Below are 22,618 nucleotides of genomic sequence, written 5' to 3' on the forward strand. Positions count from 1 at the left end.
TGATTTTTAAGAAACACGAATGCCTGGTAAAATCTATGAAAAGTGCTGCTGTCATAAAAAATTGCAGTACAAAAACACAGTTCTTTTAACCATTTAAAAAAAGAAAAAGTTTACTTTCAAATTGGTTTAAAGGGAAATTCCTCCAATCTGCTATGCGGAGATTGATAAAAATTCCTCTAATTGGGAAACACACTATTTCCCAAGTTTCAAAATCGCAATTATAAATTTTTTTTATAAAAAATTTTACATTTTCATTTAAAATTGCTATTTTCCTTCATGAAATCGCAATACCAATTATTGGGCAAGTGTTTTCTACATTTCAAAGTGCCATTAGACTACCACATAATGATAAGCTATCATGCTAGTAATATTTAACAATGCTGATTGCAAATCGTCCAAGATCATGTGTAAAGGGTTACCTCTGGTTTATTAGCTAAGGTCCTAGCAAGAGCAACCCTTTGAGCTTGACCAACAGATAGTTCACCACCAGTCTTACTGTAAAAAGAGGAATCAAGGTCTGCAGTTTGAGAAAGCTGTAAACCTCCTCATCACTTAGCTTCTGCCCTCTCAATTGCGGTCCATATCGTATGTTGTCTGCTACTGTGCCTAAGAAGATGATATCCAATTATCCCTGGTAAGGCCGTGCATATTTTGATATGTAAATGGTAACATACTCTTAGGAAGAAGAAGAAGAAGAATAAGAAGAAGAAGAAGAAGAAGAAAATTGAACAATAATGCAATGGTTCCACCATGGGTTAAAGTAGGTGTCACCTAAATCTTGTAATTGAAAACGGAGTGAATAACAAGCACTAAAAACAAAAACTAACAATAAACAAAATTGCAGCTAATTGGCTTTAGCAAAACTTAACCCAATTCTGTTCCATAAAATGAGATAAGACTGGATTCAGCTCAGACTGATTCCCACTTTGATAATTTAATTATTATTATTATTTTTAAATCAGAATCATTAGACTTGCAATCCTTAGCACCATGGGAGCAAGTGGCATCAATGTGGGTCACCCCACTAGAAATTTTTGTTCATTATTTTGACTGCATAAGATACAGTTTGATGCACAAAGAATTTTGCTACTTTCATTAATGCTACAAATTGCTGGTAAGATAAGTTCCACTGATAAAGATTTTTTTTTTTTAATTGATTAAACAGCCTGGGTGACTTCAAACTTAAAAAAAAAAAAAAAACTAATTATATAGTTTAGAGCAATCATTAGAGTCGTAGCTTTCAAAATAAAAAATAAAAATGCTATATACATAACTTTTTGTCGAAATTACAAATTGCACTTCTAATTTTGCTTAAAATTCAATTCAATTATCTAACTGCACTTTCATTCAATTCAATTCTATAACTTTCAAGTTTATTCAATTCAGGCTTCTCGTTAGTCTCCATAAAATAAAAATTTTGTTAAAGACCCCTAAACAATACCCAAAATAACATTGTTTTGGGACGCAACCCATCTAATAGAAGTGGATGGGAGGCCTAAATTGAAAATACTTTGAAACTTAGAGAGGTGAGGGCTAAATAAATGAAAGTGAAGTTAAGAGACTAAATTGAATTTTTTTTTTTTTAAGTTGTAGGGTGTATTTTATAAATTTAGCCCAACTTTGGAGAGAAAAAATAGTAAAGGAGAGACAACAAGCATCACTTTAATTTCATCTGTTGCAACCTGGTACAGCAAGACGCAGAATAAAGTGTCCATGGACTTATTCTAAACGCCCCCCCCCCCCCCCCCCTCCAAAAAAAAAAAACTCTACACAGCTTATCCATCCTGATGCTTTTTAAGGAAAAAAAAAAAAAAAAAAGACAAAAATACCTTGTATGTCCTTATATTTTGGTCATGTTTCCAATTTAGTTCTTAATTTTTCATAACTTTATTTTAGTCCTTATATTTTAAAACTTTTTGTCATTTTGATTTCTAATGTCATTTCACTAAAAAAAGGCTTATATGATTAATGGACTGCACTATTAGCTTAAAATTGTGTTTTTTGTAAGTAATATGATGATAAGGATCAAAATGATAACAAATATAAAAATATAAAAATTAAAATGAAATTATAAATGCAGGGATGACAGGCCTAGAAGTATATATTGGGCTGTGGGCCCTATCCGAAGACACTTAGGAGTTTGAGGACAAGTAAACATTAGCGAGGAAGTGCAAATTAGTGAAAGGTGGAAGAGGTCTGGTCGTGAAGCTTCGGGAAGATGGTCCGAGGACAAATGCCTCCTTGTAAAGTTGTAATTTACAACTATTTTATGTTGGTTTTAATTTCATGCCAAATTTGATTGTAATTATGCTCAATCTTATGTACCCTGTATTTTATGTGGGATTTATTTGTAAGGGTTGTGTGTGAGAGAGAGTGTGTGAAGACTCAAGGCAATTGAAGACTAAAGCTGTTTTCGTGGGTGCTCGCGAGTAATTAAGCTTCTCACAAAGTGAAGTATGTGCCCTGCATACGACTGGAATGCAAAGAGTTAGGATAGGATAGAGACAGTTGGTTTTTGCGAGTGTCTCGCGGGTAAGGCCTTCCCGTGAGATACCCGTGAAACATTTTGTTTTGCTGAACTGTCATATCTGATACACACTTTCTGTACCCACACTATATGTACCCCCATTACCCACATATGTTGAGTGCTTCTGAGAGAACCCTAGACACAACCTTAAGAGTTAGAGAGTGTAATACCCACACTTCTCTACACAATTCATTGTGGTTTTTCCTTAACTCCTGCCTCTCCAATTTCATATCTTTGAGAGGTTGTTAGCCTAAATACTTACCACACCCATACTGAGTGTCAAGTGAGTATTTGGTGCTACTGGGAAGCATTAGAAGAAGCCAAGCTTTAGCGAATGCAATTAGGCGCATTGGGGGATCTGGAAAGCTAGACAAGACACGGTTTCGAGAAACCTTATTGGAGTAGGAGCTTGGAGGGCTTAGGTGCATTAGGTAGATTAGGCTTAGAGGGTCTCTTGCTATTCATTTATCCCAACTGATTGTATAGTGGATGGATTTACCGTTTGGAGGGCGGCGGAGAGGTTTTACGCCGAGAATTTTGGTTTCCTCTTCGATAACACATCGGTGTGTTATCTTGTGTTTGCATTCTTCTTCCCTACTCTTTTACCTTTCATTTTACTGCTGTGATTTTATGATTATGGGTTAGAGTAGTTTATTTGTTTATCCGTTTGCATTTACTCTATTCCGCACGTAGTTTAAGTTAGAGTAAAATCAATCAAGCCGTAACTTTAATTTGGGGGTCTGAACAACTCTTGTTGTAAGGTTGAATTTAATCAACCATGTGTTGGCTTTATTCCATGACAAATTTGCTTGTAATATAGCACTTAGAAACCTTGTATTTAGGTGGGAATCATGTAAGGGTAGTGTGTGAGAGAGTGTGAAGAAATGCTCAAGACAGTGCAGTGAAGCAGAGACTAGCGGTTAGGACTCGCGGGTGGCTCGCGGCTTGCAAGCCGCCAAAAGTTGCTCACGTGCAGAGCATGCAGGGGAGCTGAACAGTCACGCCACCTGGAGCACTACACGACAAAAATCCAGACTGGCCATTAAGTTAGCTCGCGACTTGAACTCGCGACTCAGTCAAGTCGCGAGGTCAAGTCGCCAGCCAGCCCTGTTTTTGGAAAAACTGACTCTTCGTATTCCATTCTCACACCAGTATAAATACCCCTCATTCCCACAAGATATGTGTGGTTATTCAGAAAGAAAAACCCTAAGAGAGGTTTCTTCAAAACACCCATCCAATTAGAGAGAGCTACTCATCTTTGTAGTCTCTTCTCATTCCCTCTCTCATGGTCATACCTATTGAGAGGAGATTTCTATCCAAACACTACCCACACCCATTTAGAGTGTTGAGTGTTCTTGGAGTTTTGGGAAGCATTGGAAGATGCCAAGGATGGCGGATGCTATGGTTTAGTAGCGGAATCCGGGAAGCTAGAAAAGAAAAAGGTTCGGCGCAACCTCGTTGGAGCAAGAAGCTTGGAGGGCTTAGGTGCACTGGGTAGATTAGGATTGGAGGGTCTATTGCTGTCCTTGTATCCCAACTGTATTTTCTAGTGGATTGTTTACCGCTTGGAGGGCGGCGGAGAGGTTTTACGCCGAGGGCTTCGATTTCCTCTTCGATAACACATCGTGTGTTGTCCTTGTGTTTGCATCTCTCTTCCCTTTATCTTTGCCTTTTATTTTCTGCTGTGGATGTGATTTGTTATTGGCTTAGATAGTATTTAATCAATTTCATATTATAGCATATGTTAAGTTTCCGCACACTAGTTGTTTGACATATTGCTTGAATTGATTAAGTTGTTATTTGGGGGTCTAAACGTTCAAGGGTGTTTATACACGTTTTTGAACTTTCACTTGTGTTTTTATGCATAATCGAGCTTTCACTCCTCGACTTAACATAGCAGAGGTTAGAGGGGTTGACTAGCCATCAAGAGAAACGTTCTGGGCAGTTCTACTGGTGAGGATAAACGTCAAGAAGGAATAGGACAAAGTGAAGGTAAGAAATATCTAGGGGAAAGTTGTTATCTCCGTATTAAATGCTCTGTAACTAACTTTTTGGTTGCATTAATGCGGAAGTGATACCTGAACAGTGATGTTCAGTCTTATAGCAACCTCTAAAAATTTTAGGAAGGTGCTGATGGGACAAGGATTAAAGCTAGCCATTTGATCTACAAGTGGTGGATTAAGATGGAATAAAAGGATCATCTAAAAATCTGTAGAAAAAAGACTGTAGCACTAAGAATTGAAATTGTAATCAAGTCTTAAAGTATTATATTAAAGAGCTACTTTCCTCGGACTTTGCCAAGGAAGATTTTCTTTGCATAAAACTTGTTTTTCTTTGCTTTCTTACTATCCTCAATCCATTGTGGATGTGGTTTAATTCATTGAAGCCTAGTTTTTAGTCCATTCTCTATAAATTTATTGTATTGGGCTCTTTGGACCTTAACCCTTTTTCCTCTTGGGCTTAGGATTTGAAACTTGCCCTTACAATTGGCGCAATCTGTGGGAAACTTGAACTTTGGTGAGATCAACGTTCAACTATGGTAGGTTTAGGGCTAAAATGAGAGGGATCTGTTGGTTCCCAACGTCAAGATCCTTTTCTCAATCTTGAGTGCAGAAGGAACTGAGAGGTTAGTGTACATACCATGCATACTAGTGGGAGTCAGTCTTGAAGTGGGAGTCACATTTCTTTTGAAGAAAATACTAGAAGCATGCAACTGGAGATTGACCATTTGTGGAGGAGGTTGTGCCTCGAGCGACGAAGGACTCCTTCAAATTTTGACCCTTCTTCTTTTGATGATGATAGATATGATAGTTATAGGCCCAGGTTAAGAACTCCCTCTAGTGAGTCTTTCACATGTGATGAGGATCACCATTATAAGCGCAGAAACAAGAGCCTGTCTTGTAAAGGTCTAGGAAATGATGCTATGAGTAGGGCGTTGAACCAAATTTCCAAGTCACCTTTTACACGCAGAATTGAAGGATGAAAACTTCCTCGGTGGTTTACTCAGCCAGCATTTACCATATACAATGGTAGAATGGACCTTGTGGAGCATGTGAGCCACATCAACCAGAGAATGGCTGTTCACACCAAGAATAAGGCATTGATGTGCAAGGTGTTCCCATCCAATTTGGGGCCTATGGTGATGAGATGGTTTGATGGCCTGAGGGAAGGCTCTATTAATTCTTTTAAGGAGCTTACTCGGGTGTTTGGAGCTCGTTTTGTTACTTGCAACAGGGTTCCTCGACCTTTGGACTCTTTGCTATCTATGACCATGCAGGACGGGGAGACATATAAAACATATATTGACAGATACTGGGAGATGTTCAATGAGATTGATGAGAATTTTGATGACGTGGCTATAAGGATTTTCAAGGTTAGCTTGCCCGCTGAGCATGATTTGAGAAAGTCTTTGACAAGGAAACCCATTAGGAGTGTGTGTCAACTCATGGATCGTATTGACGAGTATAAGCGGGTCGAGGAAGATTAGCTCATGGATCGTATTCACCTTTCTTATGAAGAAAATGCTAGAAGCATGCAACTGGAGATTGACTACTTGCGGAGGAGGTTGCACCTCGAGCGACGGAGGACTCCTTAAAATTTTGACCCTTCTTCTTCTGATGATGATAGATATGACAGTTATAGGCCCAGGTCAGGAACTCCCCCTAGTGAATCTTTCACATGTGATGAGGATCACCATTATAAGCGCAGAAACAAGAGCCCGTCTCGTTAAGGTCTAGGAAATGATGCTATGAGTAGGGCGTTGAACCAAATTTCCAAGTCACCTTTTACACGTAGAATTGAAGGATGAAAACTTCCTCGGTGGGTTTACTCAGCCAACATTCACCATGTACAATGGTAGAATGGACCCTATGGAGCATGTGAGCCACATCAACTAGAGAATGGTTGTTCACATCAAGAATGAGGCATTAATGTGCAAGGTGTTCTCATCCAATTTGGGGCCTGAGGTGATGAGATGGTTTGATGGCCTGAGGGAAGGCTTTATTAATTCTTTTAAGGAGCTTACTCGGGTGTTTGGAGCTTGTTTTGTTACTTACAGCAGGGTTCCTCGACCTTTGGACTCTTTGTTGTCCATGACCATGCGGGATGGGGAGACATATAAAACATATACTGACAGATACTGGGAGATGTTCAATGAGATTGATGAGAATTTTGATGACATGGCTATAAGAACTTTCAAGGTTAGCTTGCCCGCTGAGCATGATTTGAGAAAGTCTCTAATAAGGAAACCCATTAGGAGTGTGTGTCAGCCCATGGATCGTATTGATTAGTATAAGCGGGTCGAGGAAGATCAGTAACAAGGAAAGGGAAAAGCTAAGGTAGTCCTCCAGGATCGGAGGGGTTTCAGGTCAGATAGGTACAATAACAACTGACCTTGGAGAGATTTCGTAGGGTATTTTGGTTCAACTGCTACTCAGGTGGTTAGTACTATATTCTGAGAACCCATGCACCAGATTCTAGAAAAGATTAAAAATGAGTCATACTTTAGGTGGCCAAATAAGATGGGGGGAGACCCCATGAAGTACAGTCAGAGCCTTCATTACCAATACCACCAGGAACAAGGGCACACTACCGAGAATTGTAGGATTTTGTGGAGTCATCTGGAGCAATTGCTTAAGATAGGGAAGTTGAAACAATTCATATATTAGCCTAACGGGTAGTGCAGTCAGGTTGGGTCGGGAATGCAGAGAGATGCTTCTTCAAGGCCCCCATTGGGCACAATTAGTGTCATTCTTGTTGCTCCAAGGAGAACCGGCTCTTATCCATCTAGGGTGATGTCTATAGACCGGCCATTTGCTAAGGAGTTAACTCCCGATCTGAAAAGGAGCAAAATGGAGGTCTGACCAGCTTTGAGCTTCTCTAATGAAGATAAGGTCAGAACTTCGCAACCACATGATGATGCCTTAGTGGTTACTCTTAAAATAAGGGGTATGATGTTATGAGGGTGCTAGTTGATCAGGGCAGTGGTGCGGAGATAATATACCCTAATTTATATTAGGGGCTTAGGTTGAGACCCAAGGACCTGACCTGCTATGATTCCCATTTGGTGGGTTTTGATGGGAAGGCTGTTATCCTAAAGGGCTAGATCAGGCTACCTGTACAAGAAGGATCAGAGGTGGTAGAGGTGGATTTCATTATGGTGGATGCTAACTCCTTTTACTCTGCCATTGTGGCGAGATCCTGGCTTCATGCTATGGGAGCTATTTCTTCCATCCTACATTTGAAAGTTAAGTATCCATCTGGGGATCATGTTGAGGAGCTGGTTGGGAGCCAGTTTATGGCCAGGCAGTGCTTGGTGGCTACAATTAGGCATTAGATTGGGGGTGAGTCCTTGGCCTTCGCTGTGCAGGGTTTATAGCAATCAAGGGTGCCAGTGTTGTCTACGGATGTGGTAGTAGAAGGGTCAGAGTGTAAGGAATTAGAAAAAGTTACCATCGGTGATGATGAGGAAAAGTTTTTCTAGGTCGGAGTTCAGTTGCCTTCTCGAGAGAAAGAAGAGCTGATAGATTTTCTTAGGGAAAATATTGATGTGTTTGCATGGAATGCTTACGAGGCTCTTAGGGTAGATCCAAGTTTCATTTGCCATCATTTAAACGTCAATCCATCTATCATCCCCAAAAAGCAACCTCCTTTGCGCTCATCTAAGGAACATTCTGACATTGTCAAGGAGGAGGTGCTTAAGTTTAAGTGGGCTGGCCATAAAAGAGGTGTTCTACCCTGAGTGGTTGGCCAACACCCTGGTGGTGAAGAAGAAAAATGGAAAGTGGCGAGTATGTGTGAACTTCATGGATTTAAATAAAGCTTGCCCAAAAGATCATTTCCTTATGCCTCAGATAGATCAGTTAGTAGATGTAACTGTGGGCCATCCTTAGATGAGTTTTTTAGACACCTTTCATGGGTACCATCAAATACCACTGGCTTTGGACGATCAAGAGAAAACAACTTTTGTTATGCCTTTTGGAAATTACCACTACAAGGTGATGCCCTTTGGATTAAAAAATACAGGGTTCACCTATCAAAGGATGATGACCAAAATGTTTGAGCCTCAATTAGGCAAAAATATTGAAGTTTATATAGATGATATGGTGGTGAAAAGTAAAGTAGATTCTGAGCACGTGGATGACCTAGGAAACATTTTTGAAATACTGAGGAAGCACAAATTAAGTCTTAATGCTTCAAAGTGTTCTTTTGGCGTTAGTTCAGGCAAGTTTTTGGGTTATATGGTCACCCATCGCGAAATTGAAGTTGATCCTAATTAGATTAGAGCAATTAATGATCTATAACTTCCTTGGAATCCCAAAGAGGTCTAGAAGTTGACAGAAATGATTGCTGCTTTAAATCGATTCATTTCTCGGTCAACAGACAGATGCAAGCCATTTTTCTAATTGTTGCATAAATTGAAGGGATTTGAGTGGACCGAAGAATGTGCCTTGGCCTTCAAGCAGTTGAAGGAATACCTTTCTTGACCACCTATTATGTCCAGGCTCGAGGAGGAGGAAGTTCTATTTGCTTACATTGCTGTAGCCTCTCATGTGGTGAGTCTAGTACTAATATGGGTTGATGATGGGGTGCAAAGGCCTGTTTATTATGTGAACAAGTCATTGCATGAGGCAGGGGTTCGTTATTTACCATTGGAGAAGGCCATTTTGGCAGTGGTACATGCTACACGAAAGCTCCCTCATTACTTTTAGGCTCACACCATTGTGGTACTAACCCAACTACCTCTTCAATCACTGCTTCAAAAGGCTGATTATACAGGGAGGATTGCAAAATGGAGGACGATCCTAAGAGCTTTTGATATCAAGTATATGCCTCGCACCTCCATTAAGGGCCAAGTCCTTGCAGATTTGGTGGTTGAGTTTACTTAATCTCCATTAGAAGAAGAGGAAGAAAAGCAAAGCATGGATGGAAAATCAATTGGGATAATCTCCTTCCAAGTGTCCCTATCATGGAAGATATACGTTGATGGTGTAGCCAATTAAAGGGGATCTAGAGTGGGGCTAGTTATAGTATCTCCTGAAAAGATCATCATTGAGAAATCCTTAAGGTTGGGCTTCTCGACGATGAACAATAAGGCTGAGTATGAGGCCTTGTTGGTGGGAATGGCTATGATTCAGAAAATGGGAGGAAAAACAATGAAGGTATTTTCAGATTCGAGATTGGTTGTAGTCCAAGTAAAGGAAGAATTGGAGGCTAGGGACTTGAGAATGTAAGAGTATTTGAATCAAGTCAAGCACTTGTAGTCAGGGTTTAAGTCTTTTACCTTGCAACAAATCCCGAGAAGCAGGAATACACATGCTAATTCTTTGGCCACTCTTGCAACTTCTTCAGTGCAAGGGCTACCTCGGGTTATCTTGGTTGAAGATTTATATAAACCTGCTAAGGTGAAGGGAGAGAAGATCTAGGTTCATCAAGTTAGAGTGGGATCTAGTTGGATGAATCCTATTGTGTTGTTTCTTAAGAATGGCATCTTGCCCGAGGAGAGGGGGAGGCTGACAAAGTGCGTAGAAAAGCACCTCATTTTTGGTTGTCCGAGGATAAAAAATTATACAAACGCTCTTTTTTTGGTTTATATTTGCTGTGCATTCATCCTGAAGTAGTAGAGTTACTCTTAGAAGAGTTACATGAAAGGATTTGTGGAAGTCATACAGGGGGACATGTCCTTATCCCACAGGGCCCTTATCCAAGGGCATTGGTAGCCAAATATGTAGAGAGAAGCCCAAGATTATGTGAAGAAGTGTGACCAATGTCAGAGGTTCACTCCAACTATCCATCAGCCGGGGGGTGCTCTTAATCCTTTATCTAGTCCTTGGCCTTTTGCTCAATGGGGCTTGGATATTGTTGGACCATTTCCTAAGATAGTAGGGAATAGGAGATGGCTTTTGGTCAGCATTGACTATTTCACTAAATGGGTTGAAGCTGAGCCACTGGCGAATATTAGGGATGTAGATGCCAAGAAATTTGTGTGGAAGAATATTGTCACTCGATTTGGGATTCCTCATGGACAATGAGCTTCAGTTTAATAGCAAGGCTTTCAGGAGGTACTATTATGACTTAGGCATCAAGAATAGGTACTCAACTCCGGCGTTTCCACAAGGGAATAGATAGGCCGAGGCTATCAATAAGGTCGTAATGAATGGACTCAAGAAGAGATTGGATGATACAAAGGATAAATGGGTGGAAGAGCTGCCGCATGTCCTTTGGACATATCGGACTACCCCTCGTAGGTCAACAGGGGAGACACCTTTTTCAATGACTTATAGGGCTGAGGCTGTGATTTCTGTAGAGACTGGATTCCCAACGCTAAGGACAAGCTTGTTCACTCCAGATAACAATGACAACCTACTGGAAAAGAGTCTGGATTTAATTGAAGAGCGGAGAGAAAATGCCATGGTTCAATTGGCATATTATCAGCAGAAACTTAAACATGGATATGACTCAAGTGTGAAATTAAGACCGTTAGCCCCTGGGGACTTGGTTTAAGAAAGGTTGTGGGTACTGCGAAAAACCCAACATGGGAGAAGTTGGGGCCCAATTGGGAATGGTCATACTGTATCACCTCGGTAGTTGGTATAGGGGCTTATTTCTTAGAAGATTTAGATGAAAATGTCATACCACGACTTTGGAATATAAATAACCTGCGAAGGTATTATTATTTATGAAAGGCAATTCTGCCATGTTTTTATCTCTAATGTTATGTGTTGTGTTTACTACTTATTTGAATATTGAATAGAACCTTGGTCATGCCAGGTTTCTCGGACCACATACCTTGGGTAAATCAGTATTCTTGACTATTTATGAAAGGACTAAACAGAACATTCGTCATACCTGACTCCTCGGACCACATACCTTGGGTAAATTGATATTCCTTATTATTTGTCTAAGTATTAAACAGAACCATGGTCATGCCTGGCTCCCCGGACCACATACCTTGGGTAAATTAATGCTTCTGAAGCAAGTACTCAGGTGTTAAACAGAACCTTGGTCATATTAGGCTCCTCGGACCACATGCCTTGGGTAAATTAATACTATTCAGTATCTCTCTAGGTGTTAAAAAGAACCATAGTCACGATTGGTTCCTCAGACCATATGTTGTGGGTAAATTAACATCTATTGCTGTTGTGATATTCTGTTAAGTGGATAATCAGGTAAAACTGTAAGCAATTATATGGTTTGCTATTATCTAAGGTTAAAAGGAAAGATCCAAAAGCACCTATTGTCAGGTTAATGACTTGGTTCAAGCATGTAAAGGTATGTCTTTTAAGTTAAAATCATTTTTTGTTAAAGAGGATAAGCTTGGAAAGCTTAGCTTGTGCTGTGGCTGATTATGTAAATTGGGGCAGTGATACTGTCACTTGTGCAGATGATTGTTGAAGTCAAGGGTATAGACATGTTTTAAATTAGATGCAATTATATCTCATTCTTATGTCAATTAAATGTAAAATAAAGCATAGGTTATGTTAGAATTTGCACAAGTATCACATATATAATATAAAATTCATAATTGTCATTAAATTAAGCCTTGAAAAAGGCAAAATGAGTACAAACTGTGAAAACCTAAATTACAGTTACATGAAAATTTAAAAAAAGAAAAAGAAAAAGAATTGACAAATTCTAACCTAAGCCCTAGTTGATATTCAATGGAGGGTTTTCCTTCCCTATAGCCTTGGTGGATTTGGTGGTTTCAGTGGCTATAGAGGCTGAACCTTTACCCTTGGGGTCCTCTTTGGCAGGCATAGGAAGGGTAGCTAAAACAATCTCAAGGACTTGAGAAGCTTCTTTACACTTAGAAGGATCCTTGGGCACAGCTAGAGGCTTAGAGCATTAGTATTAAAGAATGCTATTCTACTTTATTTTACCATCTCAAAAAGCCACTTTATCATTTATACCATACCATTTTACAATACCTCCAGTATCCCAAACTGTTATTTTTCTATTCTACTCATTAAAATAATATATTTACATAATAAAATAATATATATCAAAACCCAAATCTGCAACAACCTGCTACCACCACCACCACAAACAATATACCTAAACCGAAACCCATGGCCACGCCACCACCCCACGGCAAAAATACAAACAAATGAAACCCACCTTTGCCACCACAACCAGAGACATCACCACGGCAACAACACACCCACCACCACCATGCAAAGAAACCCACAAAAAATCAAAGAAAAATCCATTCAGAACCCCTATCAAAACCCATCGGAAGCTGATCTCCACGCCTCCACCGGCGTTGTCTCCATAACCACGGCCCCACGCAAGATCAATACGCAGCCACAACCACGGCCCCATGCCACCACTGCACCACCATGACCCAAAACCCACTCCCACAAATCAAAACCCCACTCCCACACCACTGGACCCCATTACAAATCACAGAGAGAGGCCACAGATGACCGGAAGGTACCCATCGGCATCGACAGCATTGCCAACCTCCTTGGCAATGGTCTTCACGGCCTCAAAATCGTCGTTGGAGGAGGCGGGGAAGCCAGCCTCGATTATGTCGACATCGAGCTTGGCGAGCTGTCGGGCTATTGGGGATGTAATTGGGGCGGCGGCGGGGGGAAGGTGTGGGTGTGGGAGTGGAGTTTGATGGGGAGAAACAGGGAGTGGGAGATGGAGATACAGAGTGGGAGTGAGGGAGAGTGGAGTGAAATGAGAGACAGAGATGAGAGATGAGAGACAGAGATGAGAGAGTGAGAGATAAAATATTAATTTTTTTTTACCATACTGCTACAGTGCAATTCTAAAGATAGTAAGTGTTGTAGGTTACTGTTTATATTCAATCAAGTTGGCCAGTTATACCACCATAGTTATCCATTATTTTGTGGTGATGCATTATTTTGAATATGTTATCTCTTACAAACATTATTTTGTTTTACATTTATTTTCTGATAGCACTTCCACTCCCATATATATCATTCTTCATCTATTATTTCATCTTAGTCAGTGTTTACTGTTCTTTCTTTTGGTGGTAGGCTGAGCCTCCCGTTCATTCTTTCTGTTTATTATTTTGTGATTACTTGTTCAAGCTAATCCTTTACTTCCCAATTATCTGATAGAATTGCACTATAGCAGTATTGCAAAAAAATTTGCAATACTTGCCTTTACAATTCTTTGATGCAGATGATTTTAAGGCTGCAAATGCCAAATTTCCCTTAGATAGGGCATTAGCATTCTTCAATGCTAATGCTCTTAGTAGCTTCAAGAACCACTCCCTTGGTTGTATCTTTTCCTTTCTCAATGGCCTTAGCTTGTTCAGATTCCTTAGGAGGGCTGTTGGAAGAGGGGAAGACTTTGGCAGGGCTATTCTTGTCATCATCTGCCCCTTTGGAGACAGTGTCAGCCTTGGGGCCCAAAGAGCTTGGAAGGCCTGATGCACGGATTGCTGGGGGATAATAGACATTCTCTGCTCTTCTAAGGGCAGATGAGGCCTCAACCCTAGCTTGGTTGAGGGCTTCATTCCACACTTGGAGGCAGTATGTTCTACATACCCCTAAGACCTTAGCCCTGAGTGTCTCTTCAATCTCTGTTACCCCCACATCGTAGCCGTTCTATTCAGCCTGCTCCTTGGTCTTCTTAGCCTTTTCAAGCTTCTTCTTCAGGACCCCGATTTGCTCTTTGGTTGCAGTTAGTTGGTCCTCGGTTTGGTGAAGTTGTTTGCGTTGACTCTCCGCCTGCCTCTCAGCTCCTTGAAGGGCAGCCTCGACACTTTTCCTGTCTTGGTCAACCTTGTTCAGCTTAGTGGTCAACTCCTGAATATTTTTGTCAGCCACATTGAAGGCGTCCACAACAGCGATGCACTTGGCCTCCTCTTCCTTCATTTGCCTGTGTGAGCTATTAAGCATCTTCTCAGCTCTATATGCAGCTTAAATAGCCTGCCAAAGAAAGAAGAAATATAATGGTTAGGAAAAGGGTTGTGATCTTAAATATAAGAAAATTAGTTAAGAGACTTACCAGAGCAAGATCCTTCTTCAAGTTGAGAAATACTTCATGCTTCCTCATAGACCTCAAGTCGGCCATATCAGCAGATAGCAATAAAGCCTGTTCCACGGTGTTGGCCACATAGCCAACCTTCCCCTGCTGGAAGTCCTTGATGGAAGCATCCCTAGGTAGGGGAGCTCCATCCAATACCATGGAAGGAGTCCAGGTTGGAACTTCAATTTGGTGTTCGCCCCTCCTGTCCATGATAGATCCTTCATTGGAGAACCTTGTTTGCGTGACCCTGGCATGTTTGCCCCCTTTTTAGGGCTCAGCTTCCTTGGAGGGAAGATTCTTTCTTTCCTCCACCACGTCCTTTCCCTTTTGGTCTTGTTTCCTCTTTTTGTTAACAGGGTCAAGTTGGAAAACTTGAGTAGGAGGAGGAGTAGAGTAGGAGGTTTGGTTTGAACTGTTTTCTCAAGCACATTGCCTTCTACGTGAGACTTTAGCAAGTCCAGAAGGTTTGATCTAGTTTTGTGCTGCAATACCATGGCATCAGGAAGAGTGGGATCTTCTTGGATCTGGCTTACTTAGGCTGGGGGAATGTGGCTAAAATTACTTGCTGGGACTTCTAAAGATTGGGGCTGGTTGAAGACTTTGAAGTCGTTCTTAGAATTAGAGACTTTAACTCTTTCTTCTTTTTCCTCTTCCTTAATGGTAGATTGGGAAGGGGTGGCCACCTCGGCAATGCATTGAAATGATAGTTTAATTTGTTGTACGCCTTCAGGGTTAGGACTAGTCACCAGAAATCCCGGTACGACGATGTTGATCTGATGCAAGCGTGGATCTCTTACTTTGATTACGTACTTTGGTGATTGGAAGCTAGATAACAAAGGTTCGTAGCTGAGGATGAGATGGGCTGCTTTCAATTGTTCGTCTTTGTGGACAAAGATCTCAGACTTAAGCATTCTAGTCAAATCTGGCTTGTTGACAAGACTGAAGTTCGAGATAGTGGAGTATTTATCTACAAAGTCATCAGACACAAAAATATTGTCAGAAATTAGCACATATAAAAGAAAAATTAAATTACAAATACAAAATAGAGAGGTAGAGCAAAGAGAATGCTAGTGTGAAAAAAGGGTATAGTTAGAATCATGAGTCTAGACTTAAAGTACCCCACCTGGTGTCCCTTCTTTGGTTGGACAGTGAAGCTTGTCGTGCCACTCCCCTGAGACGATTAAAAAAATCTTTATTCATGCTTTTATTAGACTCAAGGAGACACGATATGAGCCTAACTGCGAGAACTCTAGTTTTTAGATAATACTCTTGCCCTGTCAATTTATGATAGTTGTAAATCCAGTTAACATCGTGATGGGTGAGGTTCACACCCATTTTCTCATTAAGGACATCTACACTACCTAGAATCCTAAACATGTTGGGGGCAGATTGGGTAGGGGTTAATCTATGAGAAATTAGGTAATCCCTAGTGACTCTACCTATGAGGATTCTTAGCCTTCCCTCTATGAAGGCAATCATTAGGATTACCACTTCTCTCTCTTGCCTTTGGGTGATCGAAACCCCTGGTGGGATTCGATATTGAACTTTAAAGTTCTCTATACCATATGGAGTATCTATTAAATAGGCAAATCTACCCATTAGGAAGAAATGATAAAAAGGATAGGAAGACGGGATGGAGTTAGAAGGGCCGAGGAAGAAAAGGCTCTAGATAAAAAATGACAGAAGAGAGAAAGAGAAGATGAAAAGAAAAGAATACTAAAGATGACTTACGGAAAGATAGAAGGGCTCCTCGGACTAGCTCTTGATGTTTGAGAATGCAAAAAGTGAAGTAAATGAAGTCTTCAGACAGTATATGTATCAGATGGAAAAGCAAGCGGGAGAATTCCTGCCCAAGTTCCAATAAAATCCTTGGCCGTTGGATCTCCATCGTATTGTAGAATGTGGGGAACATGGAGCCGTAGAAATTTAATACAGGGATGTCTCAGATGCCGAAATGTCAGGAGCGTGCTTTGGGCAGTTGAAAAGACACCTGCAATGACAAAGGTGACGTATGAGAGGAGCATGATAATTGTTGTAATATCAAAATCCTCCTTTTTTCAGGAGGAGTAAAAGAGGAGAATTTCGAGAGGCTATAATAGGGATGACAGGCCCAAAAGTATATATTGGGTCGTGGGCCCTATTTGAGGACATTTAGAAGTCTGAGGACAAGTAAACGTTAGCAAGGAAGTGCAAATTAGTGAAAGTTGGAAGGGATCTGGTCGTGTAGTTTCAGGAAGATGGTTTGAGGACAAATGCTTCCTCCACTTAACATAGCAGAGGTCAAAGGGGTTGACCTGCTATCAAGAGCAACGTTTTGGGCAGTTCTACTGATGAGGATAAGCGTCAGGAAGGAATAGGACAAGGGCAAGGTAAGAAATTTCTAAGGGAAAGCTACTACCACCATATTAAATGCTCTATAGCTAACTCTCTGATCGTATTAATGTGGAAGTGATACCTGAATAGTGATGTTCAGCCTTATAGCTACCTTTAAAAACTTTAGGAAGGTGCTAATGGGACAAAGATTAAAGCTAGCCATTTGATCTACATGTGGAGGGCTAAGATGGAACAAAGGAGGGTAATATAAAGAAGAAAAATCTCATTACAATGGGATCATTTGAAAATCTGTATAAAAAAGACTGTAGCACTAAGAATTGAAATTGTACTTAAGTCTTAAAGTAATATATTCAAAAACTACTTTTCTCGAACTTTGCCGAGGAAGATTTTATTTGCATAAAACTTGTTTTTCTTTGCTTTCTTACTATCCTCAATCCATGTGGATGTGGTTTAATTCATTGAAGTCTAGTTTTCAACCTACTCTCTATAAATTTATTGTATTGAGCTTTTTGGGCTTTAACCCTTTTTCCCTCTTGGGCTTAGGATTCGAAACTTGCCCTTACAATAAAAACTTGAGGATCAAATTAAAAATAAAACCAAAATATAGGAATGAAAAAAGTATTTTTGCCTAAGAAAAAAACACCATAAAAATGAAAGTATCATAGTAATTCAACTATAAATAAATAAAAAAGTAAAGGCTAAAATATTATTTCCATCCTAAATTTTACTAAAAGTATTTTTTTTTTATTCCTAAACTTTAAAAAACTTTTTTTTTGCTATTTCTAAATTATTGAAATGTTCATTTTTCACAAAGGAAAAAATTTAGTTACAAAATTGGTTGTAGTTTAAGGTTACAATCTTATTCAAAAAAATAACATTACTATATATTTTGAAAATTTAACTGTTAAATTGCATTTTTTTAATGCTTTTAATACACACGTCTAATTTTGTGTCAATCAGATATTATTTGCTATATGATCTATATGCTTATATGTTCTATGCATAATTTTAAATTATAAAAATTTACAATTTAAACAATTTATTGATAACATAACTATTGATCTTTAATTTTATTACAAATTTTGTAAGTATAGAAGATATAAAAAAAAGATGTAATCTAATGATGGATTTCTCAAAATTCACCTCAAATAAATAAAAAAAGAAGAGTAGAACAAATTTTGTAACTAAACTTTATCCTTTCACAAATATTTCACTGCTCACTCTTAAAAATTTATAAAAGGTCTTTTTCATTCTTAAACCATTAAAAAAAAAAGTCTTTTTTTCTATCCATATTTTTGTCTCTAAAACTACTAGAAAAGCTCTTTACAAAGTTTAGATAGCATACCTTCGAAGAGAGCAAGAAGCTGGAATAGCATGCCAACCTTCGTCCTCAGAGTGAGCACATCAAGATCACAGATATCCCGACCGTCCAAAAACACAGTCCCCAAAATCACAGATTTCCCACTCCCACTTGGCCCTATGATCCCAACAATCACACCCTTCGGTATCTCCACGCTTATCCCATTCAATATAGGATCACCCCCATAAGATTCCTTCCTCAGATCACGTATCCCAAATTTCGTTAATGGCTGCTGTGTTTCTTCTTGATCTGGGCTTGGATCCTCTACATCAACCACCAGCAGGTGCTCGTGAGACTCTGTACCTGTGTAATACATCATGAAAATGATATGCGAGGATAGCTAAGCAAAAAGTATCAAATGAGTTTTATAGAATTAGCACCTAGGGTTTGCTTGAAAGTAGCACTAAGTTATTAAAATAAAAAGAGAACCTAAGATTCAATAAATAGGGTTTGCTTGGAATTAACACCACTCATGGGATAAAATTGAAATATAATATTTATATAATTCTCTTGTACTTCACAAAAAATACACAATTGTGATATTTGATGGCTGCGATCAAAATGAAGACATGAAGTGCATGGTTGAAGACATTGTAGTGTGGCTTTTGAATCGTGGAGCTTTGTACTTGATGCAGTGGGTGTTACCAAAGAAGGTTCTTGATTTATTATGTGGGAGGCAAAATGGGGACCAAATCTTCTTTCAGATAAATGGAATCTTGTTCCTTTAAGTTTGTTGTGGACTATATGGAAGGAAAGAAATCAACATACTTTTGAAGATGTAGAGTTTACGTCAACTCAATTGCTAGCATCCTTTACTAGTTCTTTTTATGACTTGTCTTTTGTGTCGAGACCAACATACAGTAACCATGTTCAATTTTTCATAGAGTAGATTCATATGTAGATATTTTTCCATTTGTAATTCTTTAGGCAACTTTGTGGCTTTTTTCATGAAATAGTCTCATTTTAATAAAATTATTCTTACCTAAAAAAAAAAGAAAAAAAAAGGTGCATGGTTGAATCGCACTATACCCAAAAGGCAAAGGCCAAAAGCACTAGTTCAGTTTTGATTTATATGCCAAACAAAAGCAATGCAATTCTAAAAATATATAATCATCACCCTCATTAAGCATAGGACCATTATCATTGTCATCACAAGTCATATTGGTCATGAAAAGTAATAAGCAATTTTGTAGGTAAACCCCAGTATCCTCATATTGAACAAGAAGAATGAAAAAAATTGTTGCAAAATTATTTTAAAAAATAAAAATAAAAAATCTAGGCAGGGATTTTGTGACGACAAAGTGACACACATTTGACTGTATCATAAGATAGGCCGATTTACATCTAACCTTTAGCTCCTTAAGAGTAATATAAAGCATTAATAAATATTAGAAAGTAATAATAATAAATAAAAAAAGCCCACAGTTATTGAAGCAAATGTAGTATGTACTACCTCATCATCAAAAGAAGGTACCATGCAGGTCATTTGGGGCCAGCAATTACCATCAGCTCCTAAAGCACCAAACTTCCCTCTGCTTATAACTGCCTAGACAAATGAAAAGGAAATCAGAGTCCATTGCATTTAGAAGCAAAACCTGGATTTCTAAAAAGGAAAAAAAAAAATGCATAAATTATACCATCCAGACATAGGAAGCAAATGATCTACCAAACTTAGCGGTCAAAGGAGTGAAATATTTTGTTGATAGAAAAAATAGTTAATAGGTACATATTAAATGTATTAGGGGTAACAAAAGAAACATAAAAAGGTACAACAATGTAAATAACTCATGCAGGCCACTAACTTTTGCATAAGGATCCAATAGAATCCGAGAAGAATCATAGTAAAGCCCTTCGTCTGGGGAAAATTTTCCATCAAATTTGAAGCCATAAAGCATGTCTTTGAAATCTCCTTTCAGGAACACATGCCAGACATCGTCTGTCTTATTAGTCAATGGATCAAGTGAGATTTGCTCAGCCACTTTTTTCTGCAGAGGTAAATGGCTAAAATAAGTTATACATGCACCACAAACTATGAGACTTAAAAACTCATAAGTTTGATCAATGACTCTTAAAAACAGTATCATTGTTTCAAAATGCTGATCTTGTAAACCTCAAAACTCATGAAATATCTCTGCTAATTACAACATGCAACAACTCCTTGGTATAAGAATAAGAAGGCATTAAAAAGTATTGGTTTCCAAGATATACAACAATTCACATATTTCATCAAGCAGCACATACATCCATAACGGTCCAATGAAATTCATAGGTATAGGAAGAAGTCCTGTCAAATAGATATTTTTTTCTTTTGACCATCTCTTGAGCTTTTAGTTTTTAAGGGGGTGTTTGGTTTATTGCGATGTGCTCTTGATGTGATGCATACTACGATGATGTGAAATTAAGATTTTTGGTTTATTTTAATTTTTTTAACATTACAATAATTTAAAATTACAAAATATATCACATGTAGTCAATGATGTTTGGTCCGTTTGGAAGATAGATTTTCAGAAATGCAATCGGGAATCCATAGTTAAACAATATTAATTTCCATGTAGTCTAGAATTAATGACTCAATGAAGTTATCTTATGGGACCACTGACAAGACCACCTTAAACTATCAATCTCAAACAATGGGCTAACCAATGGACTCGTGCTCACCAACGTAGGGGCAACTTAAAGGCACTCTTTCATAGAATTACAAATCACTAACAAAAAAAATGAATATAAATTTTCAAGAGAACTTGGCTCTAATATTAATTGGGGGAACCCAAGGGGAATACGAAGATTGGTTGAAGAGAGAAATATGAATGAATATGTATGAATAATTATGTTGCAAGAACAAAATGAATAGTACACTAAAACTTTGGAAATAAATATATTTTTGAAAACTTAAAAGCTTACTTAATTCTTGAAAACTTTGAATAGTACTTCAAACACTAATACTTATTAAAATACTTGAAGATATTAGAATGATAATTTTTTCTTATACAAGGATTGATATTGGATGGATTGATAGTTTACACGGGAAGGCTTTCATACTGAGAGGATTTTTTTTTTTTTTTTTTGGGCTTGAAGTAGGTCGTGTTTAAGGCTTGCCTAATATAACTGATTCATATGCCTTATTAGGGCATAGAAATACTATGGGAGCGTTTGGTTCTCCGTGATGTTACATTATATCATAATATTACATTATTGTAATTTTACATTAATGTAATCTTAATACAAGAATACAACATTAAATTGTTTAGGAAGGTGATGAGATTAAGATGATGTGATATATTTTGTAATTTTAAATTATAGTAATGTTAGAAAAAATAAAATAAACCAAAATATTGATGTTACATCATTGTAATATGCATCATATCAAGAGCACATCACAGTGAACCAAACGCCCTTACATGAATAGTGACATGAACAATAAAAAGTGAAGAGTACAATGAACAATATTGCATAGTGAAAAGATGAATAGTGCCACATAATAATTGTCAGATATAATTTCATGATACTTCCAAAATAATTTTAGCAATAATTCTTAAGACAGTGACTTGTCTTCAATAATGTTCAATACTGCCAAGATTGATTCTGTGGATGAAATGATGAAAAACTTAATAATAGTCCATGTATTATAAGTTCAATATATATAGACACATGCACGATATAATTTCAACTTTTGATATGGGTTCCATGATTATACTTTTAATTATTAGGTGGAGACATTGACTGATTGATGTAAATAGGGTTTGAATCTTAGATTTTTTATTTAGCGACAAATTTTTTTACTAATTAAGTTAACTGAAACCCACCATAAATTACAAGCTTAATACAAAATTAAACTGGAAAAAAAATAGAATTAAACTAGTATAGGAGTAACCATATATTACATTAGTTATACACATAAATTAATAGAGAAAGTACATATATTACGTTACAAGCTTAGTACATAATTAAACTAGTCTAGGAGTAACTAATCCTTAGACTTCCCATATATCCACATAAATTAAAATTCGAAGAGAAAGTCCATATATTACAAGCTTAATACATAAGTAAACTTGTTTAGGAATAACTAATCCTGAGGCTCTGATCTCCATCAATACACAAAATATTAGATGAAGGCCAAGTTCAAAAGACACATAAACTATCAACACATTTATTAGCTTCAAGATATCGTGTTGAATTGAGACCTACAACACTCTGGCGAGGACGATCCTACAATCAAGAAAATAATACATTAATCCCATATAAAAAATAATGCATTAATATCCAAACTTCTTTTTGTAGTCTTTTTTCAAAGTTTTACTTTTTTTTTTTTTTTTAAACACAAATTTATTCTTTAAACAAAATAACCGAGTGAAATAGAATCATTCAAACACACCACAAACCATCATAGGAAA

The 22,618-nt window shown here is 38.1% G+C and overlaps 1 protein-coding gene across 1 annotated transcript; it reads left to right on the top strand.

Moving 5' to 3' along the window:
* Positions 1 to 5,561: 5,561 nt before the first annotated feature.
* LOC115966360 lies at positions 5,562 to 6,014 on the top strand. Its single transcript, XM_031085606.1, has one exon. The coding sequence runs from the start codon at positions 5,562 to 5,564 to the stop codon at positions 6,012 to 6,014; it is 453 nt and encodes a 150-aa protein (XP_030941466.1).
* Positions 6,015 to 22,618: the final 16,604 nt, after the last annotated feature.

Source organism: Quercus lobata, chromosome 11 (genome assembly GCF_001633185.2).
Source record: "Quercus lobata isolate SW786 chromosome 11, ValleyOak3.0 Primary Assembly, whole genome shotgun sequence".
Taxonomy (NCBI): Eukaryota; Viridiplantae; Streptophyta; class Magnoliopsida; order Fagales; family Fagaceae; genus Quercus; species Quercus lobata.

Coding starts and splice junctions, on each gene's coding strand:
- LOC115966360 (XM_031085606.1), top strand. CDS start 5,562: ATGGACCTTGTGGAGCATGTGAGCCACATCAACCAGAGAATGGCTGTT.